The sequence below is a fragment of the Oncorhynchus gorbuscha genome, linkage group LG06 (genome assembly GCF_021184085.1).
Source record: "Oncorhynchus gorbuscha isolate QuinsamMale2020 ecotype Even-year linkage group LG06, OgorEven_v1.0, whole genome shotgun sequence".
In the NCBI taxonomy this organism is placed as follows: domain Eukaryota; kingdom Metazoa; phylum Chordata; class Actinopteri; order Salmoniformes; family Salmonidae; genus Oncorhynchus; species Oncorhynchus gorbuscha.
The window spans coordinates 36236861-36254099 of record NC_060178.1 but is presented as its reverse complement, the minus strand read 5'-3'; the positions used below and the strand labels follow the sequence as shown (position 1 = coordinate 36254099).

At 44.3% G+C, this 17239-nt stretch overlaps 1 protein-coding gene across 4 annotated transcripts; it reads right to left on the bottom strand.

The window, feature by feature from the left end:
• Nucleotides 1-890: 890 nt before the first annotated feature.
• LOC124037894 (bromodomain testis-specific protein-like) lies at nucleotides 891-16983 on the bottom strand. Of its 4 annotated transcripts, none has more exons than XM_046353108.1 (22): nucleotides 16663-16983; nucleotides 16300-16435; nucleotides 10306-10602; nucleotides 9934-10071; nucleotides 9669-9810; nucleotides 9308-9438; nucleotides 8528-8884; nucleotides 8240-8368; nucleotides 7434-7655; nucleotides 7155-7324; nucleotides 6680-6978; nucleotides 6433-6552; nucleotides 6099-6242; nucleotides 4012-4070; nucleotides 3728-3875; nucleotides 2945-3316; nucleotides 2587-2660; nucleotides 2156-2279; nucleotides 1938-2038; nucleotides 1620-1804; nucleotides 1174-1456; nucleotides 891-1056 (listed from the first exon to the last, which is right to left on the bottom strand). In XM_046353108.1, exons 3-22 carry the CDS (start codon nucleotides 10504-10506, stop codon nucleotides 988-990), a joined length of 3468 nt encoding a protein of 1155 aa, XP_046209064.1. In that variant the 5' UTR covers nucleotides 10507-10602; nucleotides 16300-16435; nucleotides 16663-16983; the 3' UTR covers nucleotides 891-987. The 4 variants fall into 4 exon arrangements, with proteins under 4 accessions (XP_046209064.1, XP_046209063.1, XP_046209062.1 ...); XM_046353107.1 differs by having other exon boundaries at nucleotides 16691-16983; XM_046353106.1 differs by lacking the exon at nucleotides 16663-16983 and having other exon boundaries at nucleotides 16300-16644.
• Between the last annotated feature and the right edge of the window lie 256 nt (nucleotides 16984-17239).

The window sequence follows — 17239 nt, the reverse complement described above, 5'->3', positions numbered from 1 at the left end:
CGACACTGATTTATTTAGATTAAGGCACACTTAACCAACATGGCTACCACAGCATTCTGCAGCGATACGCCATCCCATCTGGTTGGCACTTAGTGGGACTATCAATTATTTTTCAACAGGACAATGACCCAACACACCTCCAGGCTGTGTAAGGGCTATTTGACCAAGAAAGAGAGTGATTGAGTGCTGCATCAGATGACCTGGACTCCACTATCACCCGACCTCAACCCAATTGGTTTGGGATGAGTTGGACCGCAGAGTGAAGGAAAAGCAGCCAACATGTGCTCAGCATATGTGGGAACTCCTTCAAGACTTCTGGAAAAGCATTCCTCGTGAAGTTGGTTGAGAGAACGCCAAGAGTGTGCAAAGCTGTCAAGGCAAAGGGTGGCTACTTTGAAGAATCTCAAATATATTTTGATTTGTTTAACACTTTTTTGGTTATATGATTCCATTTGTGTTATTTCATAGTTTTGATGTTTTCACTATTATTATACAATGTAGAATAATAGTAAAAATAAAAGAAAAACCCTTGAATGAGTAGGTCCCCAAACTTTTGACTGGTACTGTATATTTTTTGCAATATCAATATTTTACAGCATCTTCTTACAACAATACTAAAATGTACTGGGGTTATGTCATGTGAGGTTGCCATGCTACAGTACATGCTTCTCCTGTTAAGGATAATAATAGCCTGCATCCCAAATTGCACTCTATTCCATTTTTTGTTACGTGTATTACGTTTGACCAGGGCCAATCAGGCCCAAAGTAGTGCACCATATAGGGGATAGGATGTCATTTGGGACACAGGCATAATGACCCGTTTCCTTCATCTAGATGCAGCGTGGTTGGTTCAGACAGCCAGTGTCTGGAGGGAGAGAAGGAGCCTAGGGTGTCATTTACTAAAACAACAAGCTCTATTATTTATTGTCCAACAACAACAGAAGACAGACGTCAGTCACCAGCTGCATGGTCTGCTGCCATTTTATTTTAGTCCAGGTTCTTCTCAAATGTTGCCATGATGTCACTCTGCATTGTCATGTCAATGACACCAGACATCTGAGGGAGAAAAGGTAAGACATTTTATTACAGTCTGGATAAAATTACAACAAGGAACAGAAGAATGACCGGCACAATAAAACAAATTCAGACAAAACATGAAGGAAAGGAACATACAGCCTCTCGTCTGCGTCGCTCCTGTTCTCTCCTGCGGGCCATCTCCCTCTCTCCGTCTACAGAGGTCTGGGTAGTGAAGGGCGGAGGTGGGGTTGAGGCAGCCGCTGGAGGCTCCTCTTTCAGGGGCTCTGGAGCTCTAGGAGGCTGAGGCTCCACGTTTGCCTCCGTCGGCATGGGGATCTCTGCTGGCTCTGGCGCCAGAGTTCTACATGGAAGGTGCTCTTGTTCCGCAGCTCTAGGTGGCACTGGTACTGCCACTGGCAACGATACTGGCATGGTCAGGCTGAAAATACAACACTTTTAGCTGGCTCATCAGGTACCATCCACATATTAATAGAGATCTACTTTATTGGAGGAGTTTGGGTGAAGCAGCATTACCTACAAGACACACAACTGATAAGACAAAAAAATAAAACAAAATAATGATTGGCTGGATGAATAAGTACCTGCTCTTCCCTGAAGCCTTCATCTGCGTCCTCTTTAGAGTGAGAGCTCTCTCTCTCTCCTCCTTCTCAATGGCTGCCCTGCGGAACTTATCAAAGCTCTCCTTTGAAGACTTCACCGTGGAGGGAGTGGAAATGGCTATTTTCCCCAAACAAGCCCAGGAGTCTGCGTTCTTCAGGACAATATCCTACACAGGATAGATTAAAAAATGAAGTGTCACATTTTTGTTAGACAAATACAAATGCCTCCGATGGGCATGCATACAGTATATTTCAAGTAATTCATTGTGCTAGTGCTATGTTTCAGTTACATTACCTTACCTTTTTGGCAGGTGTGCTCTTTCCATCTGCAGTGGGTTTATTAGCTGGATGAGAGAGGCTGGTGTTTCCACCATCAAACACACCATCAGAGTGTCTGGGATCTGGGGAGGTAGAGAAAATATATTCAGTCCATTAAAAATATGTTTTCATTTGTAATTTATTTGCAGACATTTTCCATACACAAAAACGTTTCCACACCCACACACAGTTCTGCTTACAAGGCTGTTTCTGCAGAATCTTGGAGTGGGTCTCCCCCAGTGCTTCAGAGAGCCTCCCTTCATCCTTCACTGGCTGTAATGGGCTGTCTTGTAGAGGGGGAAACAGCACTGGGCACGGCTGCTGCTATCGCAAAGTGAGATTTAGAGTATTATACCTCCATTACCACTTCCAGGGCTAAGGCCAATGCTATTTCACACAATCAACCGGCTGTCTCCACCCCTGAAAGATTTGGCCAATGAAAAACACATTTCAATTGCAACACAAAGCACTCTGTAGACTCGTATCGATTCGAATTAAATTACCGTCAAAGAAATTATACCAATCAACTCTTGCAATATTTATAAATGCCAAGAACGGAGACATTTATTTAAAAAGTGTTTTAATCTAACGTCAAAATTCATCTATCAACAACAGGAAGATGAGAGCATACCTCATATCTGCTATCAGCAGCCTGTAGTAAAACTGCAGGAGGAGAGGTCAGAGGGGTCAGCAGCGCAGACAGACCTGATAGACAGGAGAAAAACAAAGCAGGGCCTTATTCTCCACACAGACAGACACAAACACTATGGATGTAAGCCGGCAGGCAGGCAGTTGAGGAACAGGATGAGACACGCAGCCAGTGCTTCAGTGATGGTGACATGGCATCTAATACTGCAAACAACGAGGCAAAACAACATCTACAGGCGACACACAGACCTGAGCAGCTATGGGTTGAGAAGCATGCAGCACGCAGTGGAGGGGACATGCTAAAAGCTAGGGGGATGCTAAGCTGACTGAAGAGCCCTTACCTTCCTGTTGTGCCCTATCAGGTGGCCCAGTTTTCACCTCCTGTGTCTGGGCTAGTGATCGACACCGAGGAGAGGAGAGGAGTGCTAGGGGAGAGGGAGGGGTTTGAAGGGAACAGAGCAGGCTGGAGGGAGGTGAGTGTGTTAGTGCAGCTGTTGTGTTGAGTGGGTCTGTGGGCAGAGTAAGAGTGGGGTCACAGGAAGAAGGGGGAGTGAGATAGGGAGTAGTGGGACTCTCAGAGGGGACCAGCAGGTCCTGCTGTTGTTGGGGCTGACTGTCAGTGAGCTGCAGGGGGGCCACCCTGTTTTTGCGAGGTAGTGGTGCTGCTTTGGCACTTGGTCTTGAAGGCTGCGGAGGCAGGCGGCTGTGTAAGGCTGAGAAGGAAGGAGAGGGGGAGATTCAATAGAAATAGTGAGTAAAGGTTGTAGGCATCTGTCCCTAATCGGACCTCCTGATTAAACTCAACTAAAAACGTCACATCCCATGAGACATAGCAACACGGCCCAGCGAAATGACCAGGCAATCCAGCTTTTTCCATCTCTAATCTAAACAATACAAGCTTCTCATTATGTGATTTCCACAAGGGCCTCGGTCCAGTCTTAGACTTTCCATGGGCTTAAAACCTACTGTTTTACAGAGGAAATTGTATTTCCATAGATAGGGCTTACACTACGGATTTGTCAACAACCTTTAAAAATGCAATAACCAGAAGAGTGTTAAAGAACTTGAGTTCCTTTATAGCCAACACACTAACACAGAATGTCAAGGCGACAAACATTTGCTACCTGGGGGAGACGTGAGTAGCTCTAGAGGAGGCAGGTCTTTTGTTACTACTGCTGGGACTAGCGAGGCAGAGGCAGGCGGGGGCTGGCTGGTCTGGAGAGAAGACTCAGACACTGGGTCTTTCTTAGCAGATTTCTTCTTTTTGGAATTCTGTTTGACAGGGGGGGGGGGCTTACAATTTATAATGAAAACACTGTAGTTCCAAGTATATTAATCCAAATAGAAGGTATAACCCATGTGAACTAGACCACTGGGTTAGAGGAAGTAGGGGCTGTTAGAGATTTACCTTGATCTTGAACTTGTGTGGAGGGTCTTTGCATTTCTTTTTCTTCTCAGATTTCTTTACTGAAAGACATGCGCAATAGTAATTCAATTTATCCACAGTTGGATAAATGGAGAATAAATAAAAACATCTTTACTTACCTTTAAATAATACTAAAAACAATTCCACTGATCTACTCTGAAATCACTACTTTCACACATAGTTTTCAGTAAAAGCTAAAGTTGTGGTTGCAAGCTAATGTGTCTAGTAGGATTGAACTGTTTGACGATGCGATACAAATTCAAAGAAAAACACAATTTAACCGTAAAATGTAAAATTGTCTATCAAAATTTATTTATTTGAAACTCTAGGTGTCGACCACCAAGAAACACACATTTAAAATTCTACCCATATGAGGTACAAATGGAACAAAAAAACATTTGCAATGGCTACAAAATGAAGCAGTGTAGGAGAAATCCTACTCCAAGCTCTGCATTAGCGTTACAATCTGTCGAGTACTTCAAATACAAATCTGATGTACGTGTATTATGCTTATATTGCTCCATACAAAATCTTGCAAAAACCAAAACCTGAGTACAATCAATTGGTGAACAGAGACGAGTGCCACTGTCTAAAGTGAGGACCAGCTTTGACTCTGCAACGGTTCAGAGAGTATTGTGGGATTCTGTGTTTTACATTATAGCCATTACCATATATATATATGATTAAATATTATCTGATGTTGGCTGTGTGAATTATCTGCATTTGTGCACTTGAGCATCATCATGAGATTAAACAACTGCTTGCTACATCTACCGGTACTTGCCTGTTTGTGTGTGTGACAAGAACTGAGCAACATGGTGTGACCTGCATGTTGCAAAACTGTAGATAACAGCCCAGCAGATGCTTTGTCCTTGTGTTTGTATGTAACAATATTGAGCACATGGTGTGACTTGCTGTATCTTACAAAGTTGTGTTTCAGCAGGCATAGGGAGGGGTGGTCATCACGAGGTTTAACTGATATGGAAAAATACTGAACAACACAATAGCAGGAACTGAACAACTGATAACTAGGCTGCGATACCAGAACAGTAAGAATCTATACATCGACGGAGGGAGGACTCCAAGAAGCGCCAAGAGGCGGGGACCCGCCTGAGCTCCTACAATAGGCTGAGCAAGTTTAAACCACACCCAGACTCTACTGTGATAGTCCAACAGACGGGTTGGAACTATGTCCATCACAGTATAACACTGTTTACATACATCCTGTCAGTTCTCGGTTCTGCCCTGCGTGGTATTACAGTGAGCCCGTATATATACGAAAGTTGCATTTGCCATTTATTGCTTAGCTAATAAAAAATACATAGTATACAATTGGTGACTCATTGTTATATTTATCCTGTTACCAGATTTGAATTTACGCAACTCTAACAGTATGGAGGGTGAGATGAGAGGGGGGTTGAAGGGTATTGTAATGCTGTCTGGTACTTCTCAAACCGTATTCATCTGATTTTTGCGATGTTTGTAGAAGATGTATAGCGGTCAGAGTGTAAATAAGATCTTTGGCTTATAAATAGCACTTGGCCTGTATGGGCTGTTTTTATGAACTTGTCCCAAGTCTTAATTTACTTCAGATTTGCATGGCAGCAGTCTGGTGCCCGCTGGATTAATGACATTTGGCACAGAAATCTGGCTCGCTTCATTTCAAACTAAGCACCATTTGTTTGCATTAAAACAATAACATACAAATAAATACAGCACTGTAATAATCAAAAGATAGACTTTTGTGACAGTTCACTGCTCTCTGTAGTACAGACTAAGTGCACAAATAGATAAATAAAATTTAAAAAATACACCCAATGAACGAACATACAAAAATATGAAACGATAACACACTAATATTTCTTCAAGTATTTTGGTTTTGCCAGCAGGTGAAAAGGTTCTGTGCTACAGAGGCTAGAGTCCAGGTGAGTATTTAGCCGTATCGTATTCTCTCACTCCATTAGTGTACAGCGAGTGGGGGGAGTGTGGCCTTGCAGGGAAGCCAGGTGGGTATGTGTGTGTGTGTGTGGGGGGGGGGGTAGTGCTTAGTGCTGAGGAGAACAGCTAACCTGATTCAGAGTCACTGCTATCAGAAGTGCTAGAATCACTACTACTGCTGGAGCGGTCAGAGCCGGAGGAGGAAGAGCTGCTACTCTCACTGAGACGGGACAGCCGGGCCAAGTCTGGGACAGGAGGAGCTATAGGGGGCTCATCTGGAGGGAAACAGAGGGACAATGGTCACGTGTAGGACAACAGAGAGAAAGACAGAGACGAGCACTGCACAATTGCGTTACTCACTATTGGACAGCAGAGAAAAACAGAAGAACCCGTTTCCCCCGGACAACAAGGCCCCTAAAGTCAGACATACTGGTCCTTACTACCACAGCTTCAGAGTTCACTTACTTGTTGCCTTTTTCTTCTTGGCCAGTGAGCTCGGCTCGTCAGTAATACTCTGGCGAGGTTTCTCTGCATCCTGCTCCTTCACAGTCTGCATCTCTCCTTTGGCTTTCACCAGCTTATTCACTGGAAGAATAGGGGAAATAATGACATTTGAGCCTAGTAAAGTCCTTGGTCAGGAGTACAGAGATACATGTGCAATGACCAACCCACAAGGAACCAAGAAAGGAAGGTGTGCACTGCAACTACTCACGGTTGGGTTTCTTGGGCCGTTTCCTGAAGCAGGTCGTGACGAAGCTCTCCAGAGCCCTGAGTGTGGAGGGCTTGAGGGTCTCAAAGTCGATCTCTATCTCCTCAGGGTTGGCGTCACGGAGCGAGGCCTCCCTGCCCTGGATGATGTTCACCACCTTGCCCAGCTTGTCCCCCGGCAGTTTGTTGATGTCCAGGCTCAGCTGCCTCTTCTCACCGTACAACATGGGCACCGCTAGCACCTCGTCCTCCTCAGACTCATAGGGCACCACAGGGAGAGCCATCTTCCTCCTCTTGCTGTGCCTTTAGAGAGAGGTAAAAAGACATTCAGGAACACTTTGTAGGACAATGAAAGTTAGTAAAATAATAACAGGCCACTGGCAACATGAAAGTCAATCCTTTGAATTGGTAAAAAAAAACCGAGGTTCCACTGGGGAGGGAGATTATAATTTATCATCAACAACAACTTGGTAACTTACACAGATGGCGTTCCTTTGTTAATGTACTTCTGTATTTTGGGTTTCCTCAAGTCTTCATGCTTCGGTCTTCTACTCATTTCCTTTTTTCTTCTCTCCTTTGATTTCTCCCTCTTTGGTTTGAGCAGGGGCTCCTGGGTGAGTCTCTGCAGCTGATCGTGCACCGCTTTCAACTGAGGAGAAGAAGCGTGGAGGGGGCATCAGTTAGATACACAGTAGTAGGTAACAGAACAATGACGTCAGCATGGCCAGGTACAATGTCAGCAGCAGGTGACGGCATACCTGTTCCTCTAGCTTAGCCAACCGTAGAGCTCTGGCCTCTTCTTCCTCCTCAGAGTCTGAGGAGGACTCGGACTCTGAGGAGCTCTCGCCGGTACTGCTGCCTGTGCTGGAGGAGCTCTCAGGCCCATCTCCTCTCCCTCTCTTGTCCCTGTGGTGACCTGGCCCACCCGCCCTCCTCACTGGCTCATCTGGAAGCTTCAGCCAGCGCTCCTCAAACACATCCTGGTGGGTAGGGCCACAATTCATCTAGTCAAACATTCTCACCAACCATCCATCTTCATATTTAGGGACGCAAACTGGTGACTTTTCTGTTTTGCACTGTAACATATGAAAACTGCGTGTGAAGTGCAAGAAAATGTGCTCATTTCCAGAGTAGTGTTGTCCTAAAACCAACATTTGACTAATGAAGCGATATCACAATACAGAGTAGTATCGTGATACCACAGGGATTCATTAGTGTCTGCACACTCCAAGCCCACCATCACACAATTACATTTTAAAACTGCGCAGAAACTGAGATGCGCAGAAACAGAGGACAGAGAGAAGCAGACATGAGCAATGGTTGGTAGGGGATGCAGCTGGCTGATCACAGAGGTCACACGTGACATTGGATAGAGCACATATCTAACATCACGGTCTGAATTTGCGCGCAACCCCCCCCCCCCCCCTCCAGATCTACACGATTAACGTGGCTGGCCCATTTTAAGATCAAATGCACGCCTGCATATTGTAATATTGTTATTGCATTGCACTTAATTTAGACAACTTCTACAGACAAGACTGGTTGAAAACACGGGCAATCATACCTGGAGTTTTCTTGCCATAATAACAACCTCATGGGTGGGTGGGTTGTATTTGTAACAGTTGGAGAACATGAGTCTGAAATCAGCAGCAAAATCCTGGGCATCCATGTATTCACGTTCAACCATTTTTCTCTGAAAAAACACGTACGTCTTCAGCATCATCACAAATACTGTCATCTTCAATGGTGAGAGAGAACAAGAGACAAGATATTGATTGGCCAATGTAACCCTGGCAGATACTAAGTGGCCTCTCTCGTTCAACACAAGTTTAGTGTAACACGGCCATCTAACCCGTATGGTGCCCAGGTCCATGGGCTGCATGATGACGTTGTGGTAGTCGTGTAGACCCAGGGCCTCCGTATCCACCGGCTTGTAGAAGGGCCAGGTGTAGGCAGCATGCCTCTTGGTGAACATCTCCTTCAGGATGCAGTTACAGAAGCGGAGCTGATCCGAGAGCTTACTATTCTGTCTCTGGTGGTAATCAGGCAGGTCTTTCCTGGGGGGTTTGATGGGCCGACCGCTGCCCCGCCTGGAGAACAGCTTACAGGGCGTCGAGCCATCGACGACAGGGGACGACTCGCAGCTGGTGATTGGAGAAGAGGCTGTCGGCGTGGGGGCGCCTGCTTTTCTCTTCACACCCTTCTCGATCTGAAACGATGTGAACACAACAGAGAAGGGTAGAAATGCATTCACAAAATACAGACTAAACCGTTTGCACAAACTTCAAAAAGGTGATGTTGATGGGTCATATTTAAGTATTATAGAAGTTAAATCTCCGCTGTTGAAATAAAATGTTAATCTAAAAGAAATGTGAAATCATGTATACATAATTTTTATAGTGGAGCTCTAGTATATAAATTGCCTGGCTGGGCTGATGAGACAGTGGATTTTGCAGTCAGATGGAACAGAGTAAACAGGCATTTTAACGTCATAGATTTAGCAGGTGGTAACTTGAGGAATAGACACCGGCTGGAAAGCGGTTTTAACCAAATTAGCATTGAGAATTAGAACCACCCGTTGTATAAAATATATAATGTACATATAGTGCGGTAATTGTGAAGAGGTACTGACTTTGGCTGCTATCTGAGAGGAGAGCTGGGCAGCAGGGGGGATGGTGTGGTGGGCCTCAAGAGGGATGACCGTCACCGTCTGCTGGAACACCACCTCAGACACAGGGGACTGGGGCCTCAGCTTTATCATACCTACAAAGAGGACATTAAGAAGTCAGAATGTAGACATTGGAATACATGAAAGATAGTACAGTTGCATCCCAAATGGCAACCTATTCCCTTTTATAGTACACTACTTTTGACCAAAGCCCAACAGCCCTGGTCAAAAGTAGTGCACAATAAAAGGGAATAGGGTGCCACCCATTTGGGAAGCATACAATGCTTGTGTAAGATTAAGCAGCTGGAGAGGCTGTGTAGCTTACCAGCAGAGGACTTCCTCCCACCCTTCACTGGGGTCTTGGTTGTGATGGCAGATATCTCAGTCTCCTCCGGGGGCATCTCAGCCACTCTCAGTAGGAAGATCTTCTCCAAGGCCTGGGCCATCAGAACTATGTCATCTCCAGGCTGAAAACATGTTGAATAACAATTATTGAGCATTCATTGAATGGGAGAGTATGTAGGCCGACACTATGTGTGTGGTGAGTGAATACAATATGATTATGACATTGCAACATTTGTCTTCTTTACCCGATTATATACATAGCAGTTGGTGAACAGTTTGTTGAAGTCTTCTATGCATTCCATCGCTTTCCAGTAATAATTATTCTGAAGACGCTTCTTGATGGTGCTCAAGTCCATTGGCGTCTTGATAATTGTATAGTAATCCTAAAAACAGAAAAAAGAACAGAAAAAATAATTCATAACAGGTCGTGATGGATGTGCATGGAGGAAATGTAAAAAATGACCAAGTACTAAAATGAAAAACATTTGAGAATTACATTTCAGTAATTTAGCAGATGCGCTTATCACCTAGCAACTTATAGTCAGCGCATTCAACTTAGTTAAGTAGGGAAAAACCCCATATCAGACATTGCAAATAACAAAAAGTGAGAGACTCACTGGAATGTGCAGTCCGACAGCATCCACAGGCATCCTGAAAGGCCAGGAGAAGTTGTGTCTCCACAGGACCTTGACCACCACCATCTCCAGGTACTGCAGCTGGTTTGTGATGCGGCCGGGCTTCTTGGGATTGTTGAACTCCGGGGGAGGAGGGTTCACGCCTCCCACCATGGACATTGGGGGACATACGGCGTCTGTCATTGTGGTGCAGTCCAAAGGTCGGTAGACACGGGGTAAGAGTTCAGAGCTGCACTTGTTTCCTGTAGCTCAGCTCTCACACATATTCCTCCAAGACCACTGAAAGAGAGGGGTGGTTTTCAGCACGGATGTGTTTTTTTCCCTCCCTGCACTAGATAACTGCACAATTGTGTGACAAAATAAATGTCGTCACACTGCCATGCGAGTTGCTAAACTGACTGTTTAATTAGCACAGGAAGGCTTTTGCCCTGAAAGCCCAATAGGTCAGTGGTTTTCAAACCTCTCCTCTGGGACCCCCACCCGTTCCATGCACTTAATCTATTCCAGAGCTAGCTCACTTGATTCAACTAATTATCAAGCCCTTGAGTAGGTGAAACAGGCAAGCTAGTTCAGAGCTCAAACAAAATTGTCTAGGGATCCCCAAGGAAAGTTGAGAACTGCTGCAATAGGTCATCTAGTCACTGCCATATCATACATCAGTGTGTGTCCATAGACCGAAACCAATCTGTCTTTTTGGTACCATTTTGTGCAGGGGACGAAAAAAATAAAAATAACATTACTAACAAGGAGTTTTGATAAATAAAATTCAGAGCAAAACACGACTACAAAAAGCAACCAATTTAAAGCTGCAACGTGTCACCTTTTGGACAATCCAACCAAATTCACATAGAAAGGTGTGTTGTAGATCCATCATGATCATTGAAAGCAAGTCTAAGGAGCAATAGATCTGGTCTATGAGCGCTATTTCTATGCTTTCCTTTGGTTTAGTACACCAGCGGTTTCGACAGTACAATGATTCTCTAACCTACACTTGCTGGTTTTGTCACAAACTGAAATTAGGCCAAATTTTTGCAACCAGGAAATGGCGGAGCCATTTCTGCATCTGGCATCTTTAACCCCATGCAATTCAGAACTGCTGGTTTCTACTGCCATCTACTGGAACTATGCATTGTTGGCAACAGTCAACATTACAATTCTGGTGTCCAATGTGGCATCTGAAGCACCAAACTCACTTACCTCATATCTGTCAGAGGAACATGGCTTGAAAAACAAAACCGGAAATAGTTTGACCAATTCTCTGCAAAGCACCTCTGTGAGCTGCGCTTTCCTTGCTACCATCAACTAAAACAGTTAAATTAGTTTTATGAAAAGTACGATTGTATCAATTGACACTACAAAGCATGCGAACTGATGAACTTTCAAAATATCAATGTTTTCAGTCAAACATTTTTGCAATTAGTTACTCAAGAAGCAACTTTCTAGGCATCAACCCATGAAAAAGCATTAGGCCTATTTTCTCTTCAGTGTTCCAAAAGTAGAAAATAGTCACTAAGTTCAAGGTTCTGCTTCACAGTGCCAACATTATATTCCTGGACAATCGCTACTACATCTTTTTATGATGGGGTAACCCCGTGGTATTCCATTCAAAACAGCTTCATAAAATACCTAAATACATAAGAAATTACTTCCATAACATATGAACAAACTACATGGTCCATAATAAGGTAAACTATAGGCGCCATTTCGCTGGGAAATGCCCAGTCAGTAAAATACAAGGTTTCAGGCGTAGGCTGAGGACCTTTACTGTAACTTAAAGCAGTGAAATTCAAACTAGGCACAATTTTGTGTGCGAGCTGGCACAGATGGATGCCTTTGTCACCTACTTAACCCATCAAGAATTATGCTATTTTCAAAGTGTGTATTCAATTAGCTTGGACTTTTGCCAATACCCAATCAAATAATTTACATTACAAGTTATATTGATCTTCTAGGCAGTTTATTTTCATTAAATACATTGGATTGTTACAGAGAAACCATCATTTGTCCTCCCAAGTACAACATACAAAACCTGTATCAACAAAGAAAATAAACACTCATAACAAAACTCAAATCAGTTTCCAATTAAAGTTACATAATCTAAGAGATAGTATCTTATTTAAAGATTATACACGAAACTAATACTTAACAAAACATTTGAGGTGTGAAAGTCAAGGACTTAATGGAAAGAAAAATAATGACATAATTGTTTTATTTACTAGAACCTAACGTTACACATTAATAGGTGTATTACATGTGATGGATGGTATGGGTGCGTGTAATTATTAAAAGCTGTTGTTTACTCGGTTCGTGCTATCTGGGATACTTTGAGACGTCCCTAACCACTGAAGTTGCAATGTACAATGGTTTAAGGTAAGGTTATGGTTGGAAAGTACCTGGTGCCAGATGAGGAAAGTGATATCACTCTAAATGTTGCCTATCACTAGCAGCACAATATCGCTTAGCAAATGAAGGTAATTCTGACTGTGTTAAAGGTTAGGGTATGGACGTCCCAAAGATCCCAGATAGGACCGAGAAACAATGCGTCACTTTGCTATTTGACTGCCGATTGCCTGCCCTCCACTGGTAGACATGATAGTAACTAGTTAGTGGCTCTGAACAAACTTTATTTAACTCTTTGCAAACTGGAAACCATTTATCCGGAGGCTGCATTCATTGTAGCTGGGGATTTTAACAAAGCTAATCTGAAAACAAGACTCCCTAAATTTTATCAGCATATCGATTGCGCAACCAGGGGTGGTAAAACCTTCGTTCATTGTTACTCTAACTTCCGCGACGCATATAAAGGCCCTGCCCCCCCCTTCCGGAAAAGCTGACCACGACTCCATTTTGTTGATCCCTGCCTACAGGCAGAAACTTAAACAAGAGGCTCCCACGCTGAGGTCTGTCCAACGCTGGTCCGAACAAGCTGATTCCACACTCCAAGACTGCTTCCATCACGTGGACTGGGACATGTTTCGTATTGCGTCAGATGGGAATATTGACGAATACGCTGATTCGGTGTGCGAGTTCATTAGAACGTGCGTTGAAGATGTCGTTCCCATAGCAACGATAAAACATTCCCTAACCAGAAACCGTGGATTGATGGCAGCATTCGCGTGAAACTGAAAGCGCGAACCACTGCTTTTAATCAGGGCAAGGTGTCTGGCAACATGACCGAATACAAACAGTTCAGCTATTCCCTCCGCAAGGGTATTAAACAAGCTAAGCGTCAGTACAGAGACAAAGTGGAATCTCAATTCAATGGCTCAGACACAAGAGGCATGTGGCAGGGTCTACAGTCAATCACGGAGTACAAGAAGAAACCCAGCCCAGTCACGGACCAGGATGTCTTGCTCCCAGGCAGACTAAATAACTTTTTTGCCGGCTTTAAGGACAATACAGTGCCACTGACATGGCCTGCAACGAAAACATGCGGTCTCTCCTTCACTGCAGCCGAGGTGAGTAAGACATTTAAACGTGTTAACCCTCGCAAGGCTGCAGGCTCAGACGGCATCCCGAGCCGCGCCCTCAGAGCATGCGCAGAGCAGCTGGCCGGTGTGTTTACGGACATATTCAATCAATCCCTATACCAGTCTGCTGTTCCCACATGCTTCAAGAGGGCCACCATTGTTCCTGTTCCCAAGAAAGCTAAGGTAACTGAGCTAAACGACTCTACCGCCCCGTAGCACTCACTTCCGTCATCATGAAGTGCTTTGAGAGACTAGTCAAGGACCATATCACCTCCACCCTACCTGACACCTAGACCCACTCCAATTTGCTTACCGCCCAAATAGGTCCACAGACGATGCAATCTCAACCACACTGCCCTAACCCACCTGGACAAGAGGAATACCTATGTGAGAATGCTGTTCATCAACTACAGCTCCGCATTCAACACCATAGTACCCTCCAAGCTCGTCATCAAGCTCGAGACCCTGGGTCTCGACCCCGCCCTGTGCAACTGGGTACTGGACTTCCTGACGGGCCGCCCCCAGGTGGTGAGGGTAGGCAACAACATCTCCTCCCCGCTGATCCTCAACACGGGGGCCCCACAAGGGTGCGTTCTGAGCCCTCTCCTGTACTCCCTGTTCACCCACGACTGCGTGGCCACGCACGCCTCCAACTCAATCATCAAGTTTGCAGACGACACAACAGTGGTAGGCTTGATTACCAACAACGACGAGACGGCCTACAGGGAGGAGGGGAGGGCCCTAGGAGTGTGGTGTCAGGAAAATAACCTCACACTCAACAAAACTAAGGAGATGATTGTGGACTTCAGGAAACAGCAGAGGGAACACCCCCCTATCCACATCGATGGAACAGTAGTGGAGAGGGTAGCAAGTTTTAAGTTCCTCGGCATACACATCACAGACAAACTGAATTGGTCCACTCACACTGACAGCGTCGTGAAGAAGGCGCAGCAGCGCCTCTTCAACCTCAGGAGGCTGAAGAAATTCGGCTTGTCACCAAAAGCACTCACAAACTTCTACAGATGCACAATCGAGAGCATCCTGGCGGGCTGTATCACCGCCTGGTACGGCAACTGCTCCACCCTCAACCGTAAGGCTCTCCAGAGGGTAGTGAGGTCTGCACAACGCATCACCGGGGGCAAACTACCTGCCCTCTAGGACACCTACACCACCCGATGTTACAGGAAGGCCATAAAGATCATCAAGGACATCAACCACCCGAGCCACTGCCTGTTCACCCACTATCATCCAGAAGGCGAGGTCAGTACAGGTGCATCAAAGCTGGGACCGAGAGACTGAAAAACAGCTTCTATCTCAAGGCCATCAGACTGTTAAACAGCCACCACTAACATTGAGTGGCTGCTGCCAACACACTGTCATTGACCCTGACCCAACTCCAGCCACTTTAATAATGGGAATTGATGGGAAATTATGTAAATATATCACTAGCCACTTTAAACAACATTATATAAGGTAGTGTTACTTACCCTACATTATTCATCTCATATGCATACGTATATACTGTACTCTACATCATCGACTGCATCCTTATGTAATACATGTATCACTAGCCACTTTGTTTACTTTGTCTACATACTCATCTCATATGTATACTGTACTCGATACCATCTACTGTATGCTGCTCTGTACCATCACTCATTCATATATCCTTGTGTACATATTCTTTATCCCCTTACACTGTGTATAAGACAGTAGTTTTGGAATTGTTAGTTAGATTACTTGTTGGTTATCACTGCATTGTCGGAACTAGAAGCACAAGCATTTCGCTACACTCGCACTAACATCTGCTAACCATGTGTATGTGACAAATAAAATATGATTTGATTTAGTTATCTGGTATCGTTAGCCATCAAACTAGAAGGGGGGGGGGGTGTAATTTAATACAAATATAGCTAGTAGGCTACAACAATGATGATCAGACCAGTTAACGTTAGTAACTAGCAATTAACAATTGTTAATTCTGTTAGTTCGTTTGCGCCCATCGTCGGTCAACTCCACGTTGAATGCATCATTCAAGCGTAGTCGACCAAAATGTGGTGTCCAATAGCGCGTGAACTAGAGAATGTTAGCCTAGATTAGCAAGATAGCTGACGCGGAATTCGTACCAAAACACGAACGCTTACCCAGCCAACACCAAATTCTACATTAGGGCTCTACCGTTAATGTTTGAATTCTAAACCTAGTTCAGATTATTGTACCGCATGTGACACAAGTTAACCTTAGCTACTAACGTTACTGTATACCGTTATAGCTAACGTTAGTTAAAAATGTTAGCTAGCTAGTTTAACTGAACAAATGGTGACAGGAAGCGATCTGTCTAAAGGCCACCACACAAAAAGTAGGTCAACCTCTCAAATGAAACAGCTCTCCCCGCCACACACACAAGCCTTCCGTTTCAACGTTATGAGATACAATAAAGTAACCAGCAGCAGCTGATTAAATGCAATGTGTTGGACATCGAGCCCTGAACTCTTTACACATTTACCTCTCCGTCTCTGGCACAAGATTGTTTCTACTGCCGAACTGAGACAGACGCTCTTTGCCGACCGTGTTCTGCTGGAAGGATGCCCAATGAGACTTTGGCAGATGATGCGGTGGATAAAAACGGTGCTATTTTTTGCCTTTTAACGAATAAAAACACAATACAAGGTTTAAACAATATTAAGTACGTTGAAAACCAGTCTTCAATGGCGGACGTCTCTATGGGCAACCGCCTCATATTTATACACTTCAGTTCAGAAGTCGATCGGTGATTGGTCAAACCAGTTCACGTGCTACATTCAGTTCTTGATTTATTCTATAGCGTGGAACAGGATTTAGTTACTTAAAACACAAATATCCTACTAACATCAAACATCGGTTCACCGTAAGCTCACCGACATTCACGTCCTTTTTTTCGATGTAGTAACCTAGATAGTTTGACAGCTACATAGGCATTTGTTTTTTTTTAAACCACGGGTAACCCAGGGTATTTTTCAAAATGCAACACAACTGGTCAAACCACATCACATGACCATTCTAGAACCTTCGGTTGATGTGTGAGTAGGACATGTCCTCTAAGCAATCAATTTCTTTCGAACATTATACAAAAATGCGTTTCTAATCCCTGTTTCATCGATATGGTGCCCGTCCTAGAGAAAGCGTTCGTTCAACCAAACGGTGTAGTTCAGCTGAGAAATATGTTGGAAAATCTTTTCGAGTGGGGTTAGGGAATTCCGTCAAAATACGCATGCGTACTATTTGGCTCTTCGATTGGCTCAGCAATTGGAGTTTAACGGACGTCATGTCTAGCCATGTTGTTAGCCCAGCTGACACATAATTGATTTGAGCTCAGTGGTAAAATGCTGTCAAAGAGTTGATGATTTACTACATTCCAAACTTCTCTGATACTTTGTCGTCGTGGGAGGGATATGGTAAACTAGCCG